A 26618-nucleotide genomic window follows, 5' to 3' on the forward strand; every position below is an offset into this window, starting at 1 on the left:
GTTTACATGGTGTGTATGCAACACTTCCTCAGGAATCACAGAAAAATATGAGGTCAGAAAAAGGCAGAGAAGCTTAGGTATGACCTCATGAGCTTTAATAGAAAGCATTGGCTTAGGGCTAATGCAGAAGGGAATGATAAAGGGAAGTGGTGTTCTCAGGCAGCATGGGACAATGGTTTGGCAGTGTGACTAGCCTACTGGAGGGCAGGTTGACTTTGAGGCAGGTGACAGGGGTCACTGGCATTACGCCATAGATTTGTAAATGCTCAAAAAGAGCATCAAATTTTCATAGTCAAGTCATGCTAAACATAGGATATGCATACAAAATAATTAACTGAAAAACAGTACAGAAATAGCATGTTAACAATAAAAGAATAATACTATTGCTGTGCATGTTGTTGAAAGCTTACTTTGCTTTAAAACCTATTACCTTTTCAAAATAAAAAATACTTTTACACACACACTAAAAATAGCATTTATGACTACATGTAACAAGGCACAGTTGGCAATCCTGATTATAACAGTCATTTTGGATAATGTGCTAGAGAATCAGTTTTTGGGTAACAGGCACTCTATAAAGCCAACAGAAATGCAAAAGTATAAACCCATTCAATCTGGCAGTATGCTCTAGGCCACTCACTCGCAGTCATCAACTTGGAAACCCAATAGACACATGCTCATATGAACAAAGTCGTACTCTGTTTATCACAAAATCACACATTCGCCTGACAAGAACAGAGTACATGCATAGAAAATAGCCAAAAGTACATCGGAAGGCTGTGATGAATGATACATAGTAAAAATAAGAATATTTATGCATATGTTCCCGACTCCAGCCTCTTCCCACTTCACGTCAGCAGGCCCAGACGAGTCAGTTTGGCAGACAGGAAGGAATGAAGAACAAACACCATGGGCTTGGGGCCAGAGTGCAGGTCAAACACCTGAAAGAAAGAGACAAGATAAAAAAATACAAACAGTACATTAATCAATACAGTCAATGGACTTTTAGACAATTGCACTCTAACAGTGATGTAGCTTACCATTTCACCCTCTGGACCTCCAAAGTCCAGATAGAGGTTGCGGATCCCGTCATCTGCAGACATCTTGAGCTTCTCGAAGGGGTATCTGAAGAGCACAGCACCCCCTGCAGACTCTCCTGGCTCCCGGGTCACAGTGAAGCCCTTCTCATAGTGCAGTATGAGGCGAACGTCCTGCCTGTTCAGCATGCAACCTTAGGTACAGAGGGAGGGAAGTGTGAGAACAGTACTGCACAAAGTAAACGTGTGTGTGGGTGTGTGTGTAATTGGAACAGTATGTGCCTGTGTGAAAGAGTTTATGAACATGTTTGTGTTGCAGTGGAATAGGGAAGGAAAAGACCGAACATTTCCAGCACATACTAGCAGCCAACTATTGTTCTCTATTGAGTGGAAACATTCACCCAACTGACTATGCTTCTTCCTTTACAACTTTTTCCCCCCACTGGTGTTTTTGGTACATTCACTTTTTTCAGTCACCACTTCCTGTATCACTGTGAGAAGTGAATCATGTGATTCCAAAGCCTCACTCAATAATATATGCAGATAGTTAGACAAACCAACATTAGACATACAGACAGACACACACACTCACCAATGGAGACCTCCTTAATGAGTTCTGCGGCAGCATGCGCCCCCTGCACCAGGGCCCGGGTCCACGAGGACAGGTCCCAGTGTGTCTCCACCCGGAACACATGGGACTCGATGCCCCGCCCTGTACCTGTCCGAGTGGCAAACACCAGGTCTGCCCCCTGCGCCGGGGAACTGCGGGCACTGCCAGAGTGCACCAGTCTACAGAGAAACAGGAACAAACTACAAGGTTATATCAACTCACTGTTTGCTCCTCCCACAAGTGATTTTTAAACAGCTTACAGTGATTCATAAGTTATGATAACAAAATGCCAACACATCGCAGAGTGAAAATGGCAGAGAGAGAGAGAGAGAGAGAGAAGGAGAGAGAGACAGACAAAGAGAAATACAACCTAAATTCTAATTTTGGCTGGCAAACTTGTTGTCCTACCTTGTGGCAAGTAGTGGGTGTGTGAGCATGGGTGTGGACCAGGCTTCGCGGTTCCATGGCACTGATTCAAACAGCAGGATATCTTTCTCTGTCAGTGCCATGACAATTGGTCGGAACTGGTGCCGCCCACCATCCAGCTGGACCTACAGCATAAAGAAAGAGAGACAGCATGAGAGAAGTGTGTCAAAGTGCTTATGTAATTTCTGATGAGGTTTTCCACGTCTGATTGTGTAGTTGTGTGGGTGTCATGCTAGGTGGGCCCAGAGGAAAGTTGATGCAACGGTAGCTTCCTTTTGTTCTGTCTCAAAGTGCTTCCTGTCAACCCCCAACATGGCCAACTAAAAACACACACAGACAATATCTATACATTTAACATGGTGTACTGACACTACACCGCTACTCACTTTGTGGACTATTGCTCCCATGCTGCTATGCCCTGTGGACTATTGCTCCCATGCTGCTATGCTCTGTGGACTATTGCTCCCATGCTGCTATGCCCTGTGGACTATTGCTCCCATGCTGCTCTGCCCTGTGGACTATTGCTCCCATGCTGCTCTGCCCTGTGGACTATTGCTCCCATGCTGCTATGCCCTGTGGACTATTGCTCCCATGCTGCTATGCCCTGTGGACCATTGCACCCATGCTGCTATGCCCTATGGACTATTGCTCCCATGCTGCTATGCTATGTGGATTATTACTCCCATGCTGCTATGCCCTGTGGACTATTACTCCCATGCTGCTATGCTATGTGGATTATTACTCCCATGCTGCTATGCTATGTGGACTATTACTCCCATGCTGCTATGTCCTGTGGACTATTACTCCCATGCTGCTATGCTATGTGGATTATTGCTCCCATGCTGCTATGCTATGTGGACTATTACTCCCATGCTGCTATGCCCTGTGGATTATTGCTCCCATGCTGCTATGCTATGTGGATTATTACTCCCATGCTGCTATGCTATGTGGATTATTACTCCCATGCTGCTATGCCCTGTGGACTATTACTCCCATGCTGCTATGCTATGTGGATTATTACTCCCAGGCTGCTATGCCCTGTGGATTATTGCTCCCATGCTGCTATGATATGTGGATTATTACTTCCACGCTGCTATGCTATGTGGATTATTACTCCCATGCTGCTATGCTATGTGGATTATTACTCCCATGCTGCTATACCCTGTGGATTATTGCTCCCATGCTGCTATGCTATGTGGATTATTACTCCCATGCTGCTATACCCTGTGGATTATTGCTCCCATGCTGCTATGCTATGTGGATTATTGCTCCCATGCTGCTATGCTATGTGGATTATTACTCCCATGCTGCTATGCCCTGTGGACTATTACTCCCATGCTGCTATGCTATGTGGATTATTACTCCCATGCTGCTATGCTATGTGGACTATTACTCCCATGCTGCTATGTCCTGTGGACTATTACTCCCATGCTGCTATGCTATGTGGATTATTGCTCCCATGCTGCTATGCTATGTGGACTATTACTCCCATGCTGCTATGCCCTGTGGATTATTGCTCCCATGCTGCTATGCTATGTGGATTATTACTCCCATGCTGCTATGCTATGTGGATTATTACTCCCATGCTGCTATGCCCTGTGGACTATTACTCCCATGCTGCTATGCTATGTGGATTATTACTCCCAGGCTGCTATGCCCTGTGGATTATTGCTCCCATGCTGCTATGATATGTGGATTATTACTTCCATGCTGCTATGCTATGTGGATTATTACTCCCATGCTGCTATGCTATGTGGATTATTACTCCCATGCTGCTATACCCTGTGGATTATTGCTCCCATGCTGCTATGCTATGTGGATTATTACTCCCATGCTGCTATACCCTGTGGATTATTGCTCCCATGCTGCTATGCTATGTGGATTATTGCTCCCATGCTGCTATGCTATGTGGATTATTACTCCCATGCTGCTATGCTATGTGGATTATTACTCCCATGCTGCTATGCTATGTGGATTATTACTCCCATGCTGCTATGCCCTGTGGACTATTTGCTACATTCATTTTGTTCAGCTGTTTCTCTTTTCCCCCCATTGTTGACCTTTCTTCAATTGTGTTGTCTCTATTGTTCTTTTTAATTATGTGTAACGTGTGCTGTGACTTGTGGCCCATGTAAACTGCACTTTAAATAAATTCTGGTTCGCACAACATATAAGACAGCACATTTAAAAGACTACAGAATATCACAACTGAAAGTTCAGAACAAAACACAGTGACCCATTTATAAAACTCTTCACAGTACACATGCACTATTATACAAGGCTGAACAACACTACACAATGCTGTATGTGTGAATCTGTACATAAGTGTATTTGACAGCAGCATACAGTACTTCAATTGGATTATTTTGCTTAATATTTAGTGTGTTTGTGTAATTTATTCTGAAGGCCTATATGAGTGCAGTACCTGTTCTGCCAGCCAGCTGATGTGTTTGAGTTGGGGGTGTGACCCAGTGGTGCTGGAGCCCAGGTAGGAGTTGATGTGGGCCAGGGTCTGGGGCAGCAGGGCAGCAATGTTGGTGTGGATGGCTGTGAACCAGGAGTGGGCGCTGGGGCCATCCTTACAGCGCATCACTACCGTGTGCTGGCCATCTGGAGAGTGCAGCTCCAAGAGCCTTTGGGAGTCAACAGTCCTCATCATTATCTTACTAAAACATACCAAACCAACATTCTCATTATGTTTCCTATTTTCCCTCTTATGCCACATTTCAATTGCACACACACAATGCAGGTCTTACCTGTTCTCCAGGTCAGGCATGGTCAAGTTCCTGCTGATAAAGCACATTTTGAGGAGGATGACCTTCCTGTCCTTGGCCCCACTGTGTTTGGGGGACCCAGAGTCCTCACTGCCACTGAAGTTGGGGGACTGAGGATGCACCCCATCCCACGGCAGGTCTGACACCAAGGAGGGCTTCTTAAACAGTGGGGAAACCTCTCTGATATATTTAACTACAGAAACGCAGAAAGACACAAAATAAAGAACATTAGTGATTAATTATGCATAGACCTCAAGTTGTACAAAAATGTGTCTAAACGCAACACACGATTGATCATGTTTTAGACTGTGGTTTAAAAGTTACAACGCTCAATTAAAGAGTAATACATGTCTTATAAGGATGTATTCGTCTCTCGTGGAGTTGCTCTGAGTAGGAGAGTTGGCGGTGCAGTTGTGTGCTTGGCAGGTCGGCTGCTTGGAGAAGAATGGCTTTGACTGAAATCATGAATTCAGTTTCCAAATTTGGTCCTGCGGCCTATTCCACTTCTCCTCTCTCTCTTCTCTACTGGTGTATGTTAGTCCTCTGGGTCGCTCTGCTCTGACTGAGAAACTCGATACGAGGAGCTGAAAAGATGAGGTAATTGTTGCATGTAGGAGAGGATTAGGGTTGTGAAAGTAATTGGCCCAAACATATAGTATGAATATGGGTGGACTGTGTGTGTGTGTTTGTGTGTGTAATTTGACAGAAAGAGGGAGGTAGCAGTAGAGGTAGTGGTGAGGCAATAGGTCAAGGATTGGAACCCATTTCCAAGACCCTGCAAACCACACTGTTCTTACTAAGTGTCAGTGAATATTTCTGCTTATGCAAGTATTTGTGTGTATATGTACTGTATGCGTGTATGTATGTGTTTCAGGAAGCGGCTGGCCCTCTAGACATGAGCTAGAGCATGAGGAAACCCCTACCCAAACCCAACCCTGAAGAAATCAAGATGTACAGAGGCTGCTACAGTCACACTGTGAATCCTGATGAAGCAAAATAAAGATTACACTCACTGCCATAGTGGCATATGCCCAATACACACCGCCACATGTTTGAGTGAGGAGTAATAAATGACGAATCAAGTTAACGTAATTATGCTCAGTCAAGACTTCTTCCAGTCACAACACCACTGCAGTGTTCCAATGTGGTTATCAAAGTCATGGTATATTTAAGTACAGGTTCTGTCTGTGTGTGGCATTCCTACTGTACTGTAGCTCTGGTATCTGTATGGATATTCTTTAGCAATGATACGTTGGGCTATAGGTGACAAAGACGTTATGACACTGGCTCGCATTCAGAGGGAAGATACATATTGGAGACTTGGAGATTTACCACTACATCTCCATCTGCCAACACTCTCTGCTTGAGTAAGTGCAGACTGCAGTGGAACAAGGAGGATGTTTGGGCTAGTTGGTGTTTTATGGCAGAGTATTCTGTTGAACTGAATGAGGAGAAAGTGTGTCCCACACCCAACATGGAGTTAAAACTTTGTGAAAAGTTCTGAGTCAGATAGTTGGTTCCAGAAGCTGCTCTCACTGTCCCTCTCTGGTGCCGTTTAAAGATCTCATTATAACTGTCAGCATTGTCACTCAGCTCCAGTCCAGATTTTAATTAGGGCAGTACACAGATGACAGTGTGTGTGTGTGTGTGTGTGTGTGTGTGTGTGTGTCTGTGTGTGTGTGTGTGTGTGTGTGTGTGTGTAAGAGCGAAAGAAAGAATGAAAGAATAAAAGAAAAGAGTGAGAGATTGAGAGAGATGAGACGAGGTGCCATCACACATAGCTGGAGCTAGTTTGTCTCTCTCCCTCCATACCTCTATGCCCACAGCAATGCAGAGGAATGAGACAGAGAGGAGGAAGGGGAGAAGAGCCAAGGGAATCTGTCTGACTCCAACTTATATTTGGCTGAAGGAGTTGAGGTTCAATCCCCCATGGGTTGATGCATACATTTGCTCTCTTCTTCTTGTAGCCTTCACCCGGGTATGGCTTTAAGTGATCGGTTACACCACACACCCTTACCACGGTTTTTCTTTTGACCAAAATCCCCCTATGGTTTGTCCAGCTTCACCCTCTATTCTCTCCCCCTCCCCCTGCCACAGACTGTGTGCTGCCAGGCCTTTAATGAGAACAGTGTGTCAGACTCCCCAGATGAGGGGGGTTGTAGAAGGCTCTGGAGAGGCTCCCTCTGCTCCCCTCAAATATACACACCTGCCCCCCACTCAAAAAAGCTCCCTCTGCTGCTCCCATTCACACACACACACCTATCCCCTTCCTCGCCTCTTTTCACCCTGAGCTGGATCACAAAAGGATGACATGCCATTTGGCAGAAGCATTGTATATATCCAGTATGTGGATTAAAAAAAACATTATAGGAAGTGCACATGCTGCTACACTGTCCATGCAATGAATCACACAAACAAATGTCTTAGCTAAGTAGGTTATGGTCAGATATTTATGTGGATATCCATCTCTGTTTACAGACACAGACAACTTGAAAAAACAATAAGACAGAGAGACTGGAGAGCAAATGTGCCTTTCCACTGATATTAATCAATAACGACAGTGTTACTTTAATTAATGACATACAATATTAACCTGGATTCATACTTCATATGTGGTGGCTTTTATGACGCATTGCAGAATCAAGTGAAATGTTTAATGGTCATTGGTCAGTAAGTTTTGGCTTGTGAACAAAAGAAAATAACTGTCTCTAATCGGGCCTGTCCCCATTTTATGAATACAGTCTTTGTCTCTTTGTAGTGTTCTTATTCTTCCTTTTAACCAGACAATGGCCTCCTCCTCTATCCACCAACGAGCAGACAAACTAAACAAGACAGCCATGATCCAATGTACTAACTGAATGACGTTAGTCAATGTCCATTACAGTGAGCTCATGTTTATTATGAACGGCGAAATAAAGCAGCTATCGTATTAGTTAGAAACACAACATCCATGCCTGTGTGAGAGTTTTACACAGGCCTGGGAAGCAACCTGGTTGAGGAATGTGAAGTCACTAATTGCTGTAATGTCTAGCGTTTATGTATTGTGTACATTACAGATTGGTCTGGAAATTGAAACCTCATTCTGACCTTCAGAGGATGAGGAGAATGTAGACAGATTGGAATTGGGGTCCATTTACAAACACCACAACTCACTCCCTGTCATTCTAACAAACAGTGACAGGCAACTGGCACATTCCTTAAACAAAATCCCAGGTTTTCCGCAATGGAGAGACAGAGATTACACAAATGTATTTAGGACTATTAGGCCTATTTCAGGCGAGAAGCAGAAAATACTACTTTATTTTGGGGGTTATAGTGGGAACCCATTTGACTTGCTAAATGACACAAACTGCGTCACACTAACTACATCTCTACATCCAACCTTATTCACTATTCATGCTGGGTTAATTTGCAAACCATTAACCACCACACAGTGCATTTCAGCCCCTGACCAGTTGTTTCCAAACCCTGGGCTTCACACTGAAGTGCTCTTAAAATCAATATAAGAGCACACAAACGTGCTGATTCACCGCTTTAGCATACAATGACCTATTTGAAATAATCCACTTCCACAAATACAATGTAGCTAATTTTGTAACCACTGTGCAATACTTTCGTGTTTTAGGTATTTCTGTGTGTCTATTTCCTGATGCAATATTCGGCCCACAGCTGCATCCTAGGTCTAGGCTGCATCTTCTAAGAAAGAGGCAGAATAAAGTCGCATTTGGCTATAAAGCGAACATTGTTTTGGCTACTACTGAAGGCTGCTGTCAGATTAACTGGCCTTCTCAAATCCCCGCAATTGCGTTTGGAAACTTACCCTCAAGCGTAACCTCTTTCCCGGCCTTTTTTAGAGCCTGCACCGCTAGATCATGCGTAGCCTCCCTGAGGTCATTTCCATTGACTGACAGGATCGCGTCGCCGACCCGAAGAGCCCGACTCTGATCAGCTGCAAGTCCGGGGAAGATCTTGGATATGAGGATGGGCATTCGGTTTTCCCGACCCCCCTTGATACTGATCCCCAACCCGCCAGACTCTTGTTTTACAACTCTAACTTTACGCACAGCTTCTGATGCGCCGGATTCTAAATTGATGGAAGTTTCGCCATGCCTGGAACTGAAGCTAGATCCAGGACTACCGTAACTGGACCCCGGGCTGCCAAAATCAGAGTTCGTACCATTATCACGATTATACTTGCCAGAGCTGGGGCTATTAAAACCGTCGTAGTGACCCCGGTTGATGCCCCCGCGCGCTGGGCTACCGCTTCGTCCTAGCGCACCATGGTTCGGATGTTGCTCTGGGTTTGAGGTTTGACCACGGTTCGAATTTCCCGACGCTAAACCCGGGTCGTTTCCGTTAGACATTCCATTCCGCATGCCCGCTGAATTGGTGTAATCCAAGTTGTTCCCGTGTCCGCTTATCTCTGTTTCGGCCGTTAATGTGAAAGTCTCGCGGGTCAATTCGGCCGCTACCCGAATCCAGCGGTCCCGTAGCAAAAGGTCTAATTGACCATTTTTGTCCGCTCGTGTCCAGACAGCCATCCTGGTAGTCCGCGGTAGATTTCAGACTAAACTCATGATGAACTTTTCCTATTTTCAGAGTGCGTAGGCTACCCAAGCACTAGCCTACACTACATTTGACACACCCACTTACGCACAGATTGCAGGAAAATGTTTCAACAAAAAAAAGTGGAAGGGAACAAATGCCTCTGATGGACTCCCTCTTCATTTGGGGTGCTGAAGCGGGCCGCCTGCTGAGTAAAATCTCGGAGCCGGATGACAGAAACAGCCAATGAATGGGACCTTAAATTACTTATTCATGAAAGAGGCGGGGTGTCAAGAAATTCCCAGACATGTAGGCCTACTTTTTTTAATCTTCTGAAGGCTAGTCCATCTCTCTTCTCACTATAGGGCTCTATTATCCCGTCTATTAAATTGTAACAGACACTTTCTTATATAGGTGTTTCTAATTGATTAACAAATGATAATAGCATTTAACATGTAGGCTATAGCGTATTAGTGAACAATTCATTGACATTTTAAACTATCTAACAAAGCTTTAGATCTTCTCATGGTAGCTCAAGGTCAACAAGCAGACCAGACTACAACAGTTTTATAGAAATATACTTACAGTCTAAGGCTTCCCTAACCTTCTAAGGAGCAGATGGACAGATCCACACTGTAGACATAGGACTTCCTTTTTACATTAGATTTATTGCAGTTGAGGTTTACTGGGTGTTTCGAAAATTTGAGCAGATCGCACAGGACCATCGTAGGTGAGAGAGGGGGCTTAATGTCATTCTAAAGCAGCAGACATAGGAGGCTGGGAGTCCAGTCCAGTTTGGTGCCAATGGGACAGGTCCCTTCCAGGACCATTTTCACCCCTCTAGGACCCGATTACATTCAGACAGTCGGACAGACGGTGCCACCATGCATCATCAAGTTGGACCACAGATAATCCAAGCACATTCTAAACTAAAAAAATACTTATAGTGAAATAAATATATCTTCTATTCAGCCTGCCACAGTGTCATTTTAACATTCCAGAAAAAAACAGTGTTCTGAGAAGGTGTGTCAATGTAAGATGTGTTATTTTGGTGTTAAAAGAGTATATTACATTCATAACTAAAACAAGGCAACTAGGGAGCTAAATATTTACCCTACACCTTAAACTCTTGGCTCCTACAGTAAATATATCTCCTCTTTCCGATCATCCTCATCAATTACTCTCTCACCTCTTTCCTCCTCCCTCGTATTTTGCCTTTCCTCTCTGCTTGTGCATTTGACCAGGGAGTGAAGTCAATATATGTGTGATAAGGCAGACTTATATGTTGTCCCTAGGCCACGTCCTATGAACCTCTCTATAGAGGCAGAGAAACAACCCTTAACAAGCACTTCAGCAAGGGGGGGGGGGGGGGGGTACTTGCAGGCTGGGGGAATGGTGGGGTGTTTTGAGTGGGTTAGTAGTGCAGCACAGGGGCAACCCTGCTAAGGAAGCGGGGTAAACCAACAGTCAATCTATTCACTTGTCTTTTCTCTTCAAGGTGGGTGGCTGTGGTGATGCGTGAGGCTGGGGTTGTGGTTGTGGTTTGGGCGTAGCACTCTCCCTCTTGGGAGTGTTGTTGAGGATGTCCAGGCTCCGGCGGCTGGACGAGATGACATCAGCCACAAACTTGGTGCAGTCCGCACAAACATCCCGCAGGCTGCAGCCACTGGTGTACAGGTGGGGGAACTCCTCCTCCACAGACCGGCGGGAGAGAGTACACAGAGATCTGTGGAGAGGGAGCAAGGTGTTATAATCCATCAGGGGAGCACTCAGTATATAATATGACGAGGAACCTTCTGAGCCTGGAGTTTTTCCAGATCAGGTCACATGGTTTGGAACAACTTCAGGCCCTTCCCATCTGTAGGAGTTTGCAGGGGGATGTTAAAGATGGACCGCGGAGCAATCAGATGGGTAATTACTACATAAAGGCTGCTTAGAGACTTGGATGAAGCAGAGGCATTATGTAACAGATGCTGAGAGATCTAGAGGAAGGGGAATGATTAGATTGAGCAGGTAAGTTACTATTGGCTGGGGTGAGCAAAGACTTCTTCTGCTGAGTTAAAGACAGTTCAGTGACCATGAAGACGGACAGACAGATAAGACTCACTTGTAGACTTCACTCTTGCGACCATGGCTCTTTGGGCTGCTGTGAAAGCCCACAGTGTAGACTGGGATGTGGGCCATCTTCTTGGAAGGAATCTTCATCTGTGGCAGAGGGTGAGGGAAAGAAGAGTTAAAATAGGCATGGGTGAGGTGGAGGAGGAGGAGGAGGAGGAGGAGTAGGACGTTTAAAGAACTAAGTGAGACCATATCGGCAGAAAGTGAAGAGGAAATGGCAGCCTTGATATGATTAAGAAATATGAGAAAAGACAGGGCTGTGTGGATGAGGGAGAAACAACGTCACAAGACATCAGCCACATACCACAGACACGACACCCAAACCATAAACTCATACAACTCAGAACCTCACTGTACACAAACACAAGCAAGGAACCACCAAACATAACCATACACACATATAGCATCCCATACAACAGAACACACAACAGAACCTCAAGGCACAATCACACAATGTATTCAGAACCATGAACTTACAAAACACAGAACTATACAGCACAGACAAACTATAATCTCACACAACAAACTCAACAGCCCAGACCTCAAACCTACATAGCACAGAACCACAAATCCAAATGGTCTGGTGACTAAGGCACATATCAAAAATAATTGACATAATTAAAAGCACAGAATAATATTATGAGCCAACACAGAATATCTTAGATACATTTTGGTTGTAAAATATATATTTTCAATACAAACAACATTAACAAAAAGCACTGTAGAAAACATTACACATTCAAAGAACATTAATTTGCATTTACACAGACAAAGAAAAAGGGACTGTAGGATACCTTTGCACTGCAGAATCCACAGACAGACCTGAAGGAGAGAGAACCACAGGGGCAGAGTTAAGAATCCCCTGAATTACACTACCAAAAACACATAGAACACTATGCAATCAAACCCACAATGGTATGTCAAAAACAACATTATTATTGTGCTTCTTGAGCAGAGAGGGACCAAGTTTAAATGACTTGATTATGGTGTTATTACAAAAGGAGCATATACTAATATAATACTACATACTGTGTAGTGTGTACTCACCTTTTACAGAGCAGGCAGGTGGATGGCCAGGAAAAGAGGGGGAACTTAATTCTGCAGCAACAGCACACCTGGGAGACACATGCATATACTGTCGGTAGGACCTCACTCATAAGGCTTTGAGAGAACATTATTATACTGTAGATAGAACCTCGCTCATACGGCTTTGAGAGAACGGTATCATACTAGAACCTCGCTCATAAGGCTTTGAGAGAATGATATCATACTGTAGATAGAACCTCGCTATTAAGGCTTTGAGAGAACGCTACCAAAGGATGTGATGTCACTGCTTGTACCTTGCCTCTCCTCAGATTGTAATACAGTTCCTTGTTCTGCAGGTACTTCTCCATCTCTGCTTTCACCAGCACACGACGCACATTGATGACCTCATCCACTGTTAAGGCAAGACTCTCCACTGGGTGACTGAATTCCTCCTTGCAGAGAGAGATGGGAGAGAGGGAGTAGGTAGAGGAAGTTAGCTAGTATAATACAATGCCCAGGTCAGGTTGAAGTGGAGCAAAGAGCACCCAGTGTGGAGAGGTTATCAAAGATAATGTGCCACTCACCATCCACTGGTGTTTATTGCCATTCCGAGAACTGGAGCCGGTCTCAACTCCCTCTGTGGTCTCATTCACTGAGCTGAGAGAGAGACGGGCAGGGGAGGGTGGCACCCAGCCTGGCACAGGAAGAGAGGCTGGGAACAGGGAGATGGAGACACAGATGAGGGAGAGAGAGAGAGAGAGAGAGAGAGAGAGAGAGAGAGAGAGAGAGAGAGAGAGAGAGAGAGAGAGAGAGAGAGAGAGAAGCTTTGAATCACAGTCCATGTTCTTCTATTGAGTCCGAGCTCTGATCGTCCAAAAGTGTATGCTACATAAATTAGCTGTCAATTAGATAAACGAGTCGTGACATGTTTTATCTATTTGTTTTTGGTGGGGTTTAACACATGTTGCCAGAAACACTTGCAAATCAGATCACAGTGGATCTTTGATGCGTATGATACGAGGTCAGTTTTTCTAACATTCAAGAGAGGAACTAAATTGGGGTCAGAGGAAATAAAAAGTAGGCTAGGTATTAGTAGAAATACTTTCTGCAGGATATAACCTCTAAGACTAAGTACCAACCTAGGTATTGGTACTTGAAAGACTCACCTGCCTTTATGCAAAATGGAAAGGAAGAAGGCGCTATGTAACCCTGAGAAATACATGTGTGGACTCCTATGGCGTCTAACCAGACCATAGGAGTCTACAGCCTTGTTAGAGCTAGGATTAGAGCGAGTTAGAGGCGGGTTAGAGTGAGGACCAGAAAACTAGAAAACAACAGCAGGCTACATGTAGGCTAATGTAAATCAGCTGCTTATGATGACATTGTTGACATTTCTGGCATGTGTGTGATGAGAAAGGGTTGACATCCCCCTAGCGGTAGAACAGGAGACGTCACTGAACCGCCTTTGTTTTTGTTCTCTCCTAGCTACGGTCAACACATATTTCACAAATTAAAAGGTGTATAAGGTAGTTGTGATATGAAAGAAAAACATGTATCAAACCCATTAACTGTTGTCCTTCTAGCATTTTACTGAGCTAGTTACTATCTGTACATCTTTATATGGTGATTAGTATTCATCACAAAACCCTTCAAATGAAATAACACACAGCAGTTATAGTAACGCCTTTTAACCTGAGCAAGAAATCATTGTAAGCAATTTACGGAATGGATTGACACACATTAGGCCTATATGTGATTACCTCCTGACATTGAATAAGATATAAACACTATAACAAACTTCGTTCAAGTGTTTACAAAATCCTCTATTGCATTTTTTTTTTAAACAGTTTAGACTAATGTTTTTTCAATTGCAATTATATTATTTTTTGTCAGGCTTGCTTTCTAACACAAATAAATATTTGACATGACGAAAATACCAATATATCTGTTTCATAAACCATATTATCATAAGTAGTCTAATGAGTGGCTCTGCAGTATCACATGAATACATATTACAGTAAATGTCTCCCTCTGCTGACCAATACCTGAAACTGTCTGTAGTGAAAGGAGTCTTAGTGAGCATACTGACCTCTGTGCATGGAGGGTGGCCCAGCCCCTGAGAGCACGTGTAACCATGGTCTCTCACCCCTCCGCATCACGGCCCCTTCCAGATGGGTGCAGTCGGACAGTGAGGGGAGCATCTCCCCCCTGAGCTCAGCCAGGTCGTGTTCTGAGAAGGAGCGGTCCCGTTTCATAGATGTGGGGAAACTCTCAGCACGGCAGAGCTCCCCACTGTCTGGAGACTCCTCATCCTGCAACAGCAACAAGACAGGAGGACAACAGTGAGGAGGATGAGGTAGAGGAGGACAAGGAGGGGGAGGAGGAGACGGTGGAAGAGGTGGAGGAGGTGATGAGATAGAGGAGGAGAAGGAGGTGATGGAGGAGGAGGTGATGGAGGTGGAGGACGAGGTGATGGAGTTGGAGGAGAAGGAGGACAAGGAGGAGGAGGAGCAGGAAGGAAAACATAACTGATGTTGTAGGTGTTATTTCTCAGTAAGAGGTAGTACATTTAAATGAGAAAACAATATAGTTTCTCTTCTATTTTCCATCTAACCTCCAACATGTTCATCTCCTCCATCTCTTGAAGAGTAGGGGCTTTGAGCAGAACACGAAGACGAGAAGTGGGGCGGGACCCTAGCTCTGAGCCTGACAGGTCAATGCAGGAAGTAGATTTGAAATCACACGGGCTAGTGTGTGCCAGACAGGGCAGGGAGCCAAACGCTGGCGAATCAAACAACACACAAACATGAACTCTCAAACACATTTCGCTTAGAATACATTCCACTTTATGAACATACTACATGTATAGCTCAAAGTATTAATGTAGTGACAGTGATGTCCATACATCTTTTGGAACTGGGTGGGTCCACAGGTTTTAGTTTGCGCTCTTGTTTGATTTCAGCCAGGACACGTTCGTGGAGGGACTGCTTCTCCTGAGGAGGAGGGGGCAGGTTTCGCTCTAACGCCTAGCATGCAACACAACAAAACACACAGGCAGACTGAGAACACGAGAGAAACAGACACAGACACACATTACCCAGTCTCAGACTATGACACCGTATGACACACAAGGTACTGCCACAGCCACACTACAGTCACGTCAACAAAACAAATTGTAGTGAAAGGGACACTCACTGGTTTGAGTGGAGGGCGAGACCTGATGAAGTCCAAAATAAGCTCATGAGCATTTCTCTTCACCCGCGTAGGGATGTCACCATCCACCTACAGAGAGAACATGAGTGAGGTCTGGGACATAAATACAGGAGAAATAACTACTTGATCCATTGATCAAGAGTCTTCTTATCAGTATCAATACCCAGCTCACCATGACTTTCCGCAGCTGGAACTTGCGGGTGCGGATGTCCTGCATGAGCATCTCAAAGGGTGTGAGGCTGAACTCAGTGGGCAGTGGGTCAAACTCCTGGTCCTGCACCTTCTTCAGCTTCACCCCCTGTCTCAGCTCCTTCATCAACTGGACCCAGAGACGAGTCTGAAACACACACATACACTCATGTACCTCACACACACACCCCTTCAACCCAATGAAGGATCATACAGTATATACACATATCCGCATATACACACACAGTGACACAGACAAACACACACAATCCCTGCTTCTTACCCAGTCTGTGTGTTTAAGTGCATCAATCTCAGCTCTATCTTCCTGAGGATCGTCTGTTTTGATTTTCTTCAACATCTACAGAGAAATTATAATACACTGATAATAACACCACTATTCAGTTAACAATGACTTCAGTGCTTTACATGTGAGTGATCTGTAATCTCTGGTATAAACAAAATCAGGAACATACCTTCTTGGTATCTTGGATTTTGGTCAGGAAAGTTTGTAGCTCCAGAGTCTCAACAAACAAGGCTCGGCACACGGCCTGGTAGTGCTCAGGGGCAAGTGCAGGGTTGGCAAGTCTGGAAGCGCAAAGTGTCATCACCTGGCGTAATGTACCCACTGGCCTCATAGACCCCTCTTCTCCCTCCTCTTCCTCCTCCTCCTGACCACTGTAGCCCTCATCTGTAGTTCCGTTGCCACCACCACAGTCAGCCCCCAGGCTGTGATCTCCCCCTGCCATGCGCTCAATGAGCCGCTCCAGCTGAGGACTCAGCTCCCGCTCCTCACTGTCATCCAGACCCCAGTCCAGGGCCTGGTAGATTGCCACGCCCAGAGACTGGACCAGCTGAGGAGACAGATGCCGGTGATCAAGGAAATAAATAGCAGTGGAGAACAAGCTGTTAGGATAGAGAGGACTGGAGGGCTGCTTGAAAGATATATATGAAGACTGGCAATGCAGGGATGGCATCATAGTTGAGAAGAGAGGAGACTGACATTTACCTGTCATGACAGTGTGTTGTATGTTACAAGTTGGGGATGATGGGTTCAGAAACTCACCTGGCGCTCCGCGATAGGTGGGAGGGGAGGTCCGTCTGTGTCATCTATGAAGACAAAAAAGTAGGCATGCAGCCTCATAACTAACACTGTTTTATGCTTGCTCTCCTCCCTAATAGGGTCTAGAGTTTTCCATCCATCTCACACATTTTTGATACAATACATGGTTAAAACGATCATTTCGATTTGAGAGCGGTTACATTTCTCCAGCCCCACCCCACAGCTGTTTACCAAAACATTGGCAGGGTGTCCTCTTTGTTGTTGTTTGAATCCCAGATTGCCCCTTTGACTTTGAATTGTATGGGTATAATTAAGCAATAAGGCCCGAGGATGTGTGGTATCTGGCCAATATACCACGGCTAAGGGCTGTTAGCACGCACGACGCAACACAGAGTGCCATGGTATATTATTCCCCTCATCAATCTGCAATGACAAAGCAAAAACAGGTTTTTCAAAATGTTGGCTAATTAATTTTTTTTAAATCTATGAAATATCATATTTACATAAGTAGTCAGACCCTTTACTGAGTACTTTGTTGAAGCACCTTTGGCAGCAATTACAGCCTCAAGTCTTGTTGGGTATGACGCTACAAGCTTGGCACACCTGTATTTGGGGAGTTTCTCCCATTCTTCTCTGCAGAACTCTCAAGCTCTGTCAGGTTGGATGGGGAGCTTTGCTGCACAGCTATTTTCCAGTCTATCCAGAAATGTTCGATCGGGTTCAAGTCCGGGCTCTGGCTGGGCCACTCAAGGACATTCCGAGTCTTGTCCCGAAGACACTCCTGCATTGTCTTGGCTGTGTGTTTAGGGTCGTTGTCCTGTTGGAAAGTGAACCTTCGCCCCAGTCTGAGGTCCTGAGCGCTCTGGAGCAGGTTTTCATTAAGCATTAAGGATCTCGCTGTACTTTGTTCCCTTCGTCTTTTCCTCGATCCTGACTTGTCTCCCGGTCCCTGCCGCTGAAAAACATCCCCAAGCGGGCTAAAATCCAAGCGGGCTAAAATCCAAGCGGGCTATCATGTGCTTTTTACTGCGGAGTGGATTCCGTCTGGCTACTCTACCATAAAGGCCTGATTGGTGGAGTGCTGCAGAGATGGTTGTCCTTCTGGAAGGTTCTCCCATCTCCACAGAGGAACTCTAGAGCTCTGTCAGAGTGACCATCGGGTTCTTGGTCACCACCCTGACCAAGGCCCTTCTCCCCAGATTGCTAAGTTTGCCGGGCGGCCAGCTCTAGGAAGAGTCTTAGTGGTTCTAAACTTCTTCAATTTAAGAATGATGGAGGCCACTGTGTTCTTGGGGACCTTCAATGCTGCAGACATTTTTTGGTACCCATTCCAAGACCTGTGTCTATGGACAATTCCCTCAACCTCATGGCTTGGTTTTTGCTCTGACATGCACTGTCAATTTTGGGACCTTATATAGACAGTTGTGTGCCTTTCCAAATTATTTCCAATAAATTGAATTTATGATAGGTGAATTCTAATCAAGTTGTAGAAACATCTCAACATCTCGCAATGGCTCAATTTTGAGTCTCAAAGCAAAGGGTCTGAATACTTACGTAAATAAGGTATTTCTGTTATTTATTTTTAATACATTTGCAAAAATGTCTAAAAACCTGTTTTTGCTTTGTCATTATGGGGTATTGTGTGTAGATTACTGAGTATTTTTTAATTTTTTTAATCCATTTTAAAATAAGGCTGTAAAGTAACAAAATGTGGAAAAAGTCAAGGATTCTGAATACTTTCCGAAGGCACTATATAGTACAAAATGCTGACAAAATGCGTCATTTTCCCACCATTCCCACCATTTTCCCACCATGACTCTAGAATGCGCATTTTTCATTTTATAGTCGTCAAATTCTATATATCTCATGTGCTGCAGTCACAACTCAGCTAGCCAGCAATGGCTCAGTTTTCTGTGTGTACAGAGAAGCGCACGGCTCAGATGTCATTAATGACACCCGGGAGGCCTGAAACCACACGTTCAGCACATTAGTGCTGCAGAACCCAAGACTAGTGGAGAGGCCTGGGTGAGGAGTCAGTGCTGCTACTTCTGTCCAGAACAAAGCGCTGAAAGCAGGACTAGGTCCAGATTAACAGAGCCTGTCTGAATAGATCTGCACCGTGGACAAAGAGTCGGCCTGACACATAGTCATAGTACTGTTCTCTCTCAGGAGGGTGAAGACATTTCTGTTCAAGCCCCTCAGAAGCTGAGTAATAGATCCTTTTTGAAGCAGTTAGACAGGTTTCATTATGTCCGGTTAGGTTCACGTAACCAATGACACAGACAGTGGCCATGTCCGAGTACCCATTCTAGCATGCTACATACTTAAACTGCATACTCATTTGGCGTTTGATCAAGTAGATTCAGAGAGTCGAAAAGAGAGATGCCCAACTCCGCGGAATATCTGTCTCCCTTCAGCAGGGGGCTTTTTTTCATTGTTTCGCCAACCAAGCAAGGAGATTTTGTATGGAGGTCAACGAGAGTTTCGAATTTGGTCAACAACAAAAATGTATGGCTTATTTGCTAGGTGAGGTTAATTTGATCGAATATAAGTTTTGTAATGCTTAAGTTGTTAGGAGTCTACTGATATAAGTAGGACACGTGACTTCCTGGCAACTTTGAGAAAAAACACTTTATTTCGGAGTTGTCTCAAGATGACAATGCATATTCATGGTATGGGGCTAGTAGCATAGCATCTCTCTCCAGTGAATACAGGCTGTCGACATCAGCAATCCTCACTGAATTTCAAAAAAGGATTACAAGAATGAGATGTATCCACCAATCCAAAGAAAGGATAGGCAGGAGCTAGACAGCCTGCCAGCCGCTTTGTGGACAGCGACTCCTATTGTTTGGGCGGAGAGACATGTCTTGACAGCATATGCATAATCTTTGGTAGAATTCACTCGTCTTTTTTCAGACTCACGTGTTTGACAACAGCTGATAATCAGATAAATTGACGCGCCTAGATGACGCATTCGGAGTACTATTTTCAAAATGTCACATACGCTGGTATGGGTATTCGGACACGGCCAGTGTCTCGGAGAGAACATTCTTTTGTCATGTGTCTGTCAGTTGATGATAGTTATTTCTCTTTCAGGCAATGTTTTCAAGATTCCATCTCTTTTGGAGCTGTTTTATGTTTGCTGCCCCTGTGATTTCCCCCACATTCAAAATATGGACCTGGAATCTGTTGTCATAGAAATATGGGGAACAAGACATAAACATTAAAAACAACACAGAGGGAGTTAAACATTTGTAAAAGTGCATAAAAGAAAACTATTAGAGTCACGTCAAACAGTGCAGCCAGAATAACAGCAAAGTAGCTGCATTTGATAGTTTTCTAGTGACATTTATTTGGATACATCCATAACAATGAGCTAATAATACGCAATTTCACCTGGCATAGAAAATGTGCTCTCTCGTCAGGACACTGTTGTTCAGAGGAGCTAGCCAACAACACAGCTAACACAATCACTTCAAAAGGAAGCTGGAAAGACAGCAAACTAGCTGCATTTCGTTTCATTTTACCTGTTTTCTATTGACATTTCTTTGTACAGTACCAGTCAAACGTTTGGACATCTACTCATTCCAGGGTTTTTCTTTATTTTTACTATTTTCTACATTGTAGGATAATAGTGAAGACATCAAAACTATGAAATAACACATATGGAATCATGTAGTAATCATAAAATATATTTTTGATTTTAGATTCTTCATTCTTGGCATTCTCTCAACTAGCTTCATGAGGTAGTAATCTGGAATGCATTTCAATTAACAGGTGTGCCTTGTTAATAGTTGGTTTTGTGGAATTTCATTCCTTCAAATGTATTTGAGCCAATCAGTTTTGTTGTGACAAGGTAGCGGTGGTATATCAAGAACTTTGAAAGTTTCTTCAAGTGCAGTATGCAAAAACCATCAAGTGCAAAGATGAAACTGGCTCTCATGAGGACTGCCACAGGAAAAGAAGACCCAGAGTTACCTCTGCTGCAGAGGATAAGTTCATTAGAGTTAAATGCTCCTCAGATTGCAGCCCAAATACATGTAACAGACACATCTCAACATCAACTGTTCAGAGGAGACTGAGGCCTTCATGGTCAAATTGCTGCAAAGAAACCACTACTAAAAGACACCAATAATAAGAAGAGACTTTCTTGGGCCAAGAAACACGAGCAATGGACATTAGACTGGTGGAAATCTGTCTTTTGGTCTGATGAGTCCAAATTTGAGATATTTGGTACCAACTGCCGTGTCTTTGTGAGACGCAGAGTAGGTGAACGGATGATCTCCGCATGTGTGGTTCCCATGGAGGAGAAGGTGTGATGGTGTGGGGGTGCTTTGCTGGTGACACTGTCTGTGATTTATTTAGAATTCAAGGCACACTTAACCAGCATGGCTACCACAGCATTCTGCAGCAATACGCCATCCCACCTAGTTTGCGCATAGTGGGAATGCTTTTCAACAGGACAATGACCCAACACACCTCCAGGCTGAGTAAAGGCTATTTGACCAAGAAGGAGAGTGATGGAGTGCTGCATCAGAAGACCACAATCACCCGACCTCAACCCAATTGAGATGGTTTGGGATGAGTTGGACCACAGAGGGAAGGAAAAGCAGCCAACAAGTTTTCAGCATATGTCACTGACAATGACGAGACAGCCTACAGGGAGAAGGTCAGAGACCTGGCCGTGTGGTGCCAGGACAACAACCTCTCCCTCAACGTGATCAAAACAAAGGAGATGATTGTGGACTACAGGAAAAGGAGGACCGAGCACGCCCCCATTCACATTGACAGAGCTGTAATGGAGCAGGTTGAGAGCTTTAAGTTCCTTGGTGTCCACATCACCAACAAACTATCATGGTCCAAACACACCAAGACAATCATGAAGAGGGCACTACAAAACCTATTCCCCCTCAGGAGACTGAAAAGATTTGGCATGGGTCGTCAGATCCTCAAAAGGTTCTACAGCTGCACCATCAAGAGCATCCTGACTGGTTACATCACTGCCTGGTATGGCAACTGCTCGGCTTCCGACCGCAAGGCACTACAGAGGGTAATGCGTACGGCCCAGTACATCACTGAGGCCTAAGCTTCCTGCTATCCAGGACCTCTATACCAGGCGGTATCAGAGGAAGGCCCAAACACTTGTCAAAGACTGCAGCCACCCTAGTCATAGACTTTTTTTTACTGCTACCGCATGGCAAGCGGTACCGGAGCCCCAAGTCTAGTTCCAAGAGGCTTCTAATCAGCTTCTACCCCCAAGCCATAAGACTCCTGAACATGTAATCAAATGGCTACCCAGACTATTTGCATTGCCCCCCCCCCCCCCCCCCCCCTTTACGCTGCTGCTACTCTCTGTTATTATCTATGCATAGTCACTTTAATAACTCTACCTACATGTACATATTACCTCAATTACCTCAACAAACCGATACCCCCGCATATTGACTCTGTACCGGTGCCATCTGTATCTAGCCTCCCCATTGTTATTTTACTGCTGCTCTTTAATTATTTGTTACTTTTATTTCGTATTCTTATTTTTTTTAGGTATTTTTTAAAACTGCATTGTTGGTTAAGGGCTTGTAAGTAAGCACTTCACTGTAAGGTCTACACCTGTTGTATTCGGCGCATGTGACAAATACAATTTTATTTTATTTGATAATAAGCTAAATTGCACATTCTGTTAACATGCAGTACTATATTTGGTATTTGGTATTTTATTAGGATCCCCATTAGCTGTTACAAAATCAGCAGCTACTCTTCCTGGGCTCCACACAAAACATGAAACATAATACAGAATGACATAATACAGAACATCATTAGACAAGAACAGCTCAAGGACAGAACTACATATATTTTTAAAAAGGCACACGTAGCCTACACATCAATGCATACACACAAACTATCTAGGTCAAATAATGGAGAGGCGTTGTGCCACGAGGTGTTGCTTTATCTGTTTTTTGAAACCAGGTTTGCTGTTTACTTGAGAAATATGAGATGGAAGGAAGTTCCATGCAATAAGGGCTCTATATAATACTGTACGTTTTCTTGAATTTGTTCTGGATTTGGGGACTGTGAAAAGATTCCTGGTGGCATGTCTGGTGGGATAAGTGTGTGTGGCAGAGCTGTGTGTAAGTTGACTATGAAAACAATTTGGGATTTTCAACACATTAATGTTTCTTATAAAAAGAAGAAGTGATGCAGTCAGTCTCTCCTCAACTCTAAGCAAAAGAGAGACTGGCATGGATAGTATTTCTATCAGCCCTCTGATTACAATTCAGAGTTAAACATGCCGCTCTGTTCTGGGCCAGCTTCAGCTTAACTAGGTCTTTCCTTGCAGCAGTGGACCACACGACTGGACAATAATTAAGATTAGACAAAACTAGAGCCTGCAGAACTTGCTTTTTGGAGTGTGGTGTCAAAAAATCAGAGCATCTCTTTATTATGGCTAGACCTCTCCCCGGCTAGACCTCTGCAACCATTGAATCTATATGTTTTGACCATGACAGTTTACAATCTAAGGTAACGCCAAGTCATTTAGTCTCTTCGACTTGTTCAACAGCCACACCATTCTTAACCAGATTCAGCTGAGGTCTAGCACTTAATGAATGATTTGTACCAAATACAATGCTCTTAGTTTTAGAGATGTTCAGGACTAGTTTATTTCTGGCCACCCATTCCAAAACAGACAGCAACTCTTTGTTAAGGGTTTCGGTGACTTCATTAGCTGTGGTTGCTGATGCGTACTGTATATGGTTGAATCATCAGCATACATGGACACACATGCTTTGTTTAATGCCAGTGGCAGGTCATTGGTAAAAATCGAAAAGAGTAGAGGGCCTAGAGAGCTGCCCTGCGGTACACCACACCTTACATGTTTGACATTAGAGACACTTCCATTAAAAAGAAACCCGTTGAGTTCTATTAGATAGATAACTCTGAATCCACGATATGGCAGAGATTGAAAAGCCATAGCACTTAATTTTTTTCAACAACAGGGTATGGTCAATAATATCAAAGGCTGCATTGAAATCTAACAGTACAGCTCCCACAATCTTCTTATTATCAATTTCTTTCAACCAATCATCAGTCATTTGTGTCAGTGCAGTGCATGTTGAGTGCCCTTCTCCATAAGCATGCTGAAAGTCTGTTGTTAATTTGTTTACAGAGAAATAGCATTGCATTTGGTCAAACACAATTTTTTACAAAAGTTTGCTAAGAGCTGTATGACCCCAAAGTGACTGTTCTTGCAATTTGTAGTCTATGACATTTCAGATTGACATATGATACGTTTTCACAAAGTAGTTTGGATGTAGGGAAGTACTTTTAAAAGTAACTTCAGTTAAGCAAACTATATTTTTCCTAAGAATAGCTTTAATTAATTTTTTCAGAGTAGCTTCCCCAACACTGGTAAACTATACCCATACTGACCAACTGCATCAACAATGCAATATAATTGGCTCATCAGCAAGGACACAAATGTACCATACATATGCAGTATGTCCTTTGTTGCGCTCATTAAATTGACTGACTCTCTTCTGTATATGACTCCATAAGTGTAGACAACAAAAATATTCAAGAAACACCCCTCCTAAGTAAACAGCTCCCAAGACAAGATGAACACAGGAACCCTATAGTGGGATATCGATCACTGTCAGTGCTATTAATTATGATTTACATTGTTCATTATAGAATTTGGTCATTTCTCAATAGTAATAAAAACCAACAAGTATTTATATATTTGGGACAGCAATTTGGCCTATACAATTATGTCTCAGCAGCTGATCTATAGCCTAAACTATTGGATTCGTTTTTGTCCAATGTGTTGTGACATCATTTCTGCGTTTTCTTTAGGCTACTTTTATTACCGCTACAAAGTAGCCTATTTAAAATGAAACAGAACATTAGCATAGTGAGTGATAAGGTGATTTCATATTTTTCTCTCAGTTTAAGTAACATCCATAGTCACCCTTAATGTTACAACATTTCGTAATCTACTGACCTGCTATCTTTTTCCACTCCCAGTTGTATCCTTTATCTTATCATGTCATAGCTCGGTTCGTTAGGCTATGTCAGCAACTCTGACCGAGTTTTTCTTTGGGCCCCGGCCCCGCAGTGCACTCAGGACAGTTATTTTCTTGGGATCCTTTAACCGAATCGCTTGTGAATGGGAAACAGATCACAAAGCTACCTCTAACTCTCTAAACCTTCTTTAGCAGATACAAGGGGGGATTTGTACTGTATGAATAATTGATAATTTCGCCTACCAGTATAATCCAAGCCATTTCTGTTTGGGGAGTGCTACTGACGCATTTATCGTGAATTTCCCATTCAAAACAATATTGCGTGTTGAAATTACAGCATACAAATAGCGAATCAATATCAAATTAATTGAGAAATAACTGAAAGGCCTATAATAAATGAGACTCTAATGTAGGCCTAGGCTGGTGTTAATTAAGGTATTTTGGTACGGCAAATGGCAGTCAGGAAGTTAGATTAGCTAACAGAGCTCTCTTACGGTTGTTGCAGAGCTGTTGTTGTAGGGAAACCATCCCATCTCTGAGTAAGAGTATGGAGGACGGGTCCTTCACACGGGAAACTCCACCTGTCACAGTGGCCGGGCGCGGCACCCTCAGCCCGCTGCAGCATTGATAACACACAGCCCAAGCCTGCTCCTCGTTAATGGGCTGCTCGTAGGATTTCAACACTTCTTCAAGAGACAGTTCCCTGGGGTCGCTCAGGTCCCGAGCCTCTGCCCGGTCCGTGGGAGCGGACACCCTTGAATCTCCATCCTTGGCGCTTCTGTTTGTTGATCTGGCCATGGCTGCGGTAAACTACCGATCCCATTGCTCTGTGGCCATTATCTTTTCACGCTGGGTTCCTTCCTTCCCCACAGCACGCCAACTCAACTGCCACAGCTGCGAGTTAGCATAACAGCAAATTAAAGCGATCTTTGATCCGCAGGAATGTCAATCAGCGCCAAGGAAAGGAGAGGAGGCAGGAGGAGGAAACCTTACGCTATTGGCGCAATCAACCTGCAAGGAGAAAATCTTGTTGAAAATGTTTGACCACCAGCCAGACGAGTACTGGTAAACAATGACGAAGAGATAGATAAACCCTTGAAGATGATTGTAATTGAGAGAATAGATCATACGCTCAGGTTTGACAGATTATCCGCTCCGCTGCAGTGCATCCCCGCATCCCCTGTGCTCCGCCCGTCTCACGCAGCCTGAGCGTCATCCAACAAACCCACAAATCTGTCGAAGTGGCGACCTCGACGCTGTGAGAATGTCAGCCCTCACATACATATATAAGATAATATGTTAGATAAACAAACAGAAGTAGAGGATACATCACATAGGCAATTAATTCATGAAACTCAATCCCCCGATGTTTAGGCCAAGGAAATCATTCCGACTGTAGCCCAACATTACATAACCAGAGCTTGCAAAGGTATTTTAACAGTAGTTATAGACTGTTCATCATTAGTTCATATAGGATAGTCTATAAATCAATAATACATATGTAATAAACATTGTATGAAAATGTGTCATAACTTGAATAGGCCTTAAAACATTCACAAACCCTTCATACACCCTTGTATACACTTTATAAAGAGTATA

General features: G+C 43.9%; 2 protein-coding genes across 3 annotated transcripts; both read right to left on the reverse strand.

The window, feature by feature from the left end:
- Positions 1-78: 78 nt before the first annotated feature.
- sntb2 (syntrophin, beta 2) lies at positions 79-9619 on the reverse strand. Its single transcript, XM_055940361.1, has 7 exons — positions 8668-9619; positions 4830-5040; positions 4499-4706; positions 2056-2198; positions 1630-1826; positions 1041-1231; positions 79-941 (listed from the first exon to the last, which is right to left on the reverse strand). The coding sequence occupies exons 1-7, from the start codon at positions 9386-9388 to the stop codon at positions 849-851; spliced, it is 1764 nt and encodes a 587-aa protein (XP_055796336.1). The 5' UTR covers positions 9389-9619; the 3' UTR covers positions 79-848.
- A 1136-nt stretch (positions 9620-10755) lies between these two features.
- spire2 (spire-type actin nucleation factor 2) lies at positions 10756-26418 on the reverse strand. 2 transcript variants are annotated; one of them, XM_055940352.1, is made up of 16 exons: positions 26150-26418; positions 25514-26030; positions 17002-17045; positions 16412-16789; positions 16222-16296; positions 15922-16086; positions 15732-15818; positions 15442-15562; positions 15151-15317; positions 14626-14848; positions 13121-13248; positions 12851-12988; positions 12558-12625; positions 12305-12332; positions 11500-11597; positions 10756-11118 (listed from the first exon to the last, which is right to left on the reverse strand). In XM_055940352.1, exons 2-16 carry the CDS (start codon positions 25815-25817, stop codon positions 10869-10871), a joined length of 2274 nt encoding a protein of 757 aa, XP_055796327.1. In that variant the 5' UTR covers positions 25818-26030; positions 26150-26418; the 3' UTR covers positions 10756-10868. The 2 variants fall into 2 exon arrangements, with proteins under 2 accessions (XP_055796327.1, XP_055796328.1); XM_055940353.1 differs by lacking the exons at positions 15151-15317; positions 15442-15562 and having other exon boundaries at positions 25514-26418.
- Positions 26419-26618: the final 200 nt, after the last annotated feature.

The sequence above is a fragment of the Salvelinus fontinalis genome, chromosome 12, assembly GCF_029448725.1.
Source record: "Salvelinus fontinalis isolate EN_2023a chromosome 12, ASM2944872v1, whole genome shotgun sequence".
NCBI classification, from domain to species: domain Eukaryota; kingdom Metazoa; phylum Chordata; class Actinopteri; order Salmoniformes; family Salmonidae; genus Salvelinus; species Salvelinus fontinalis.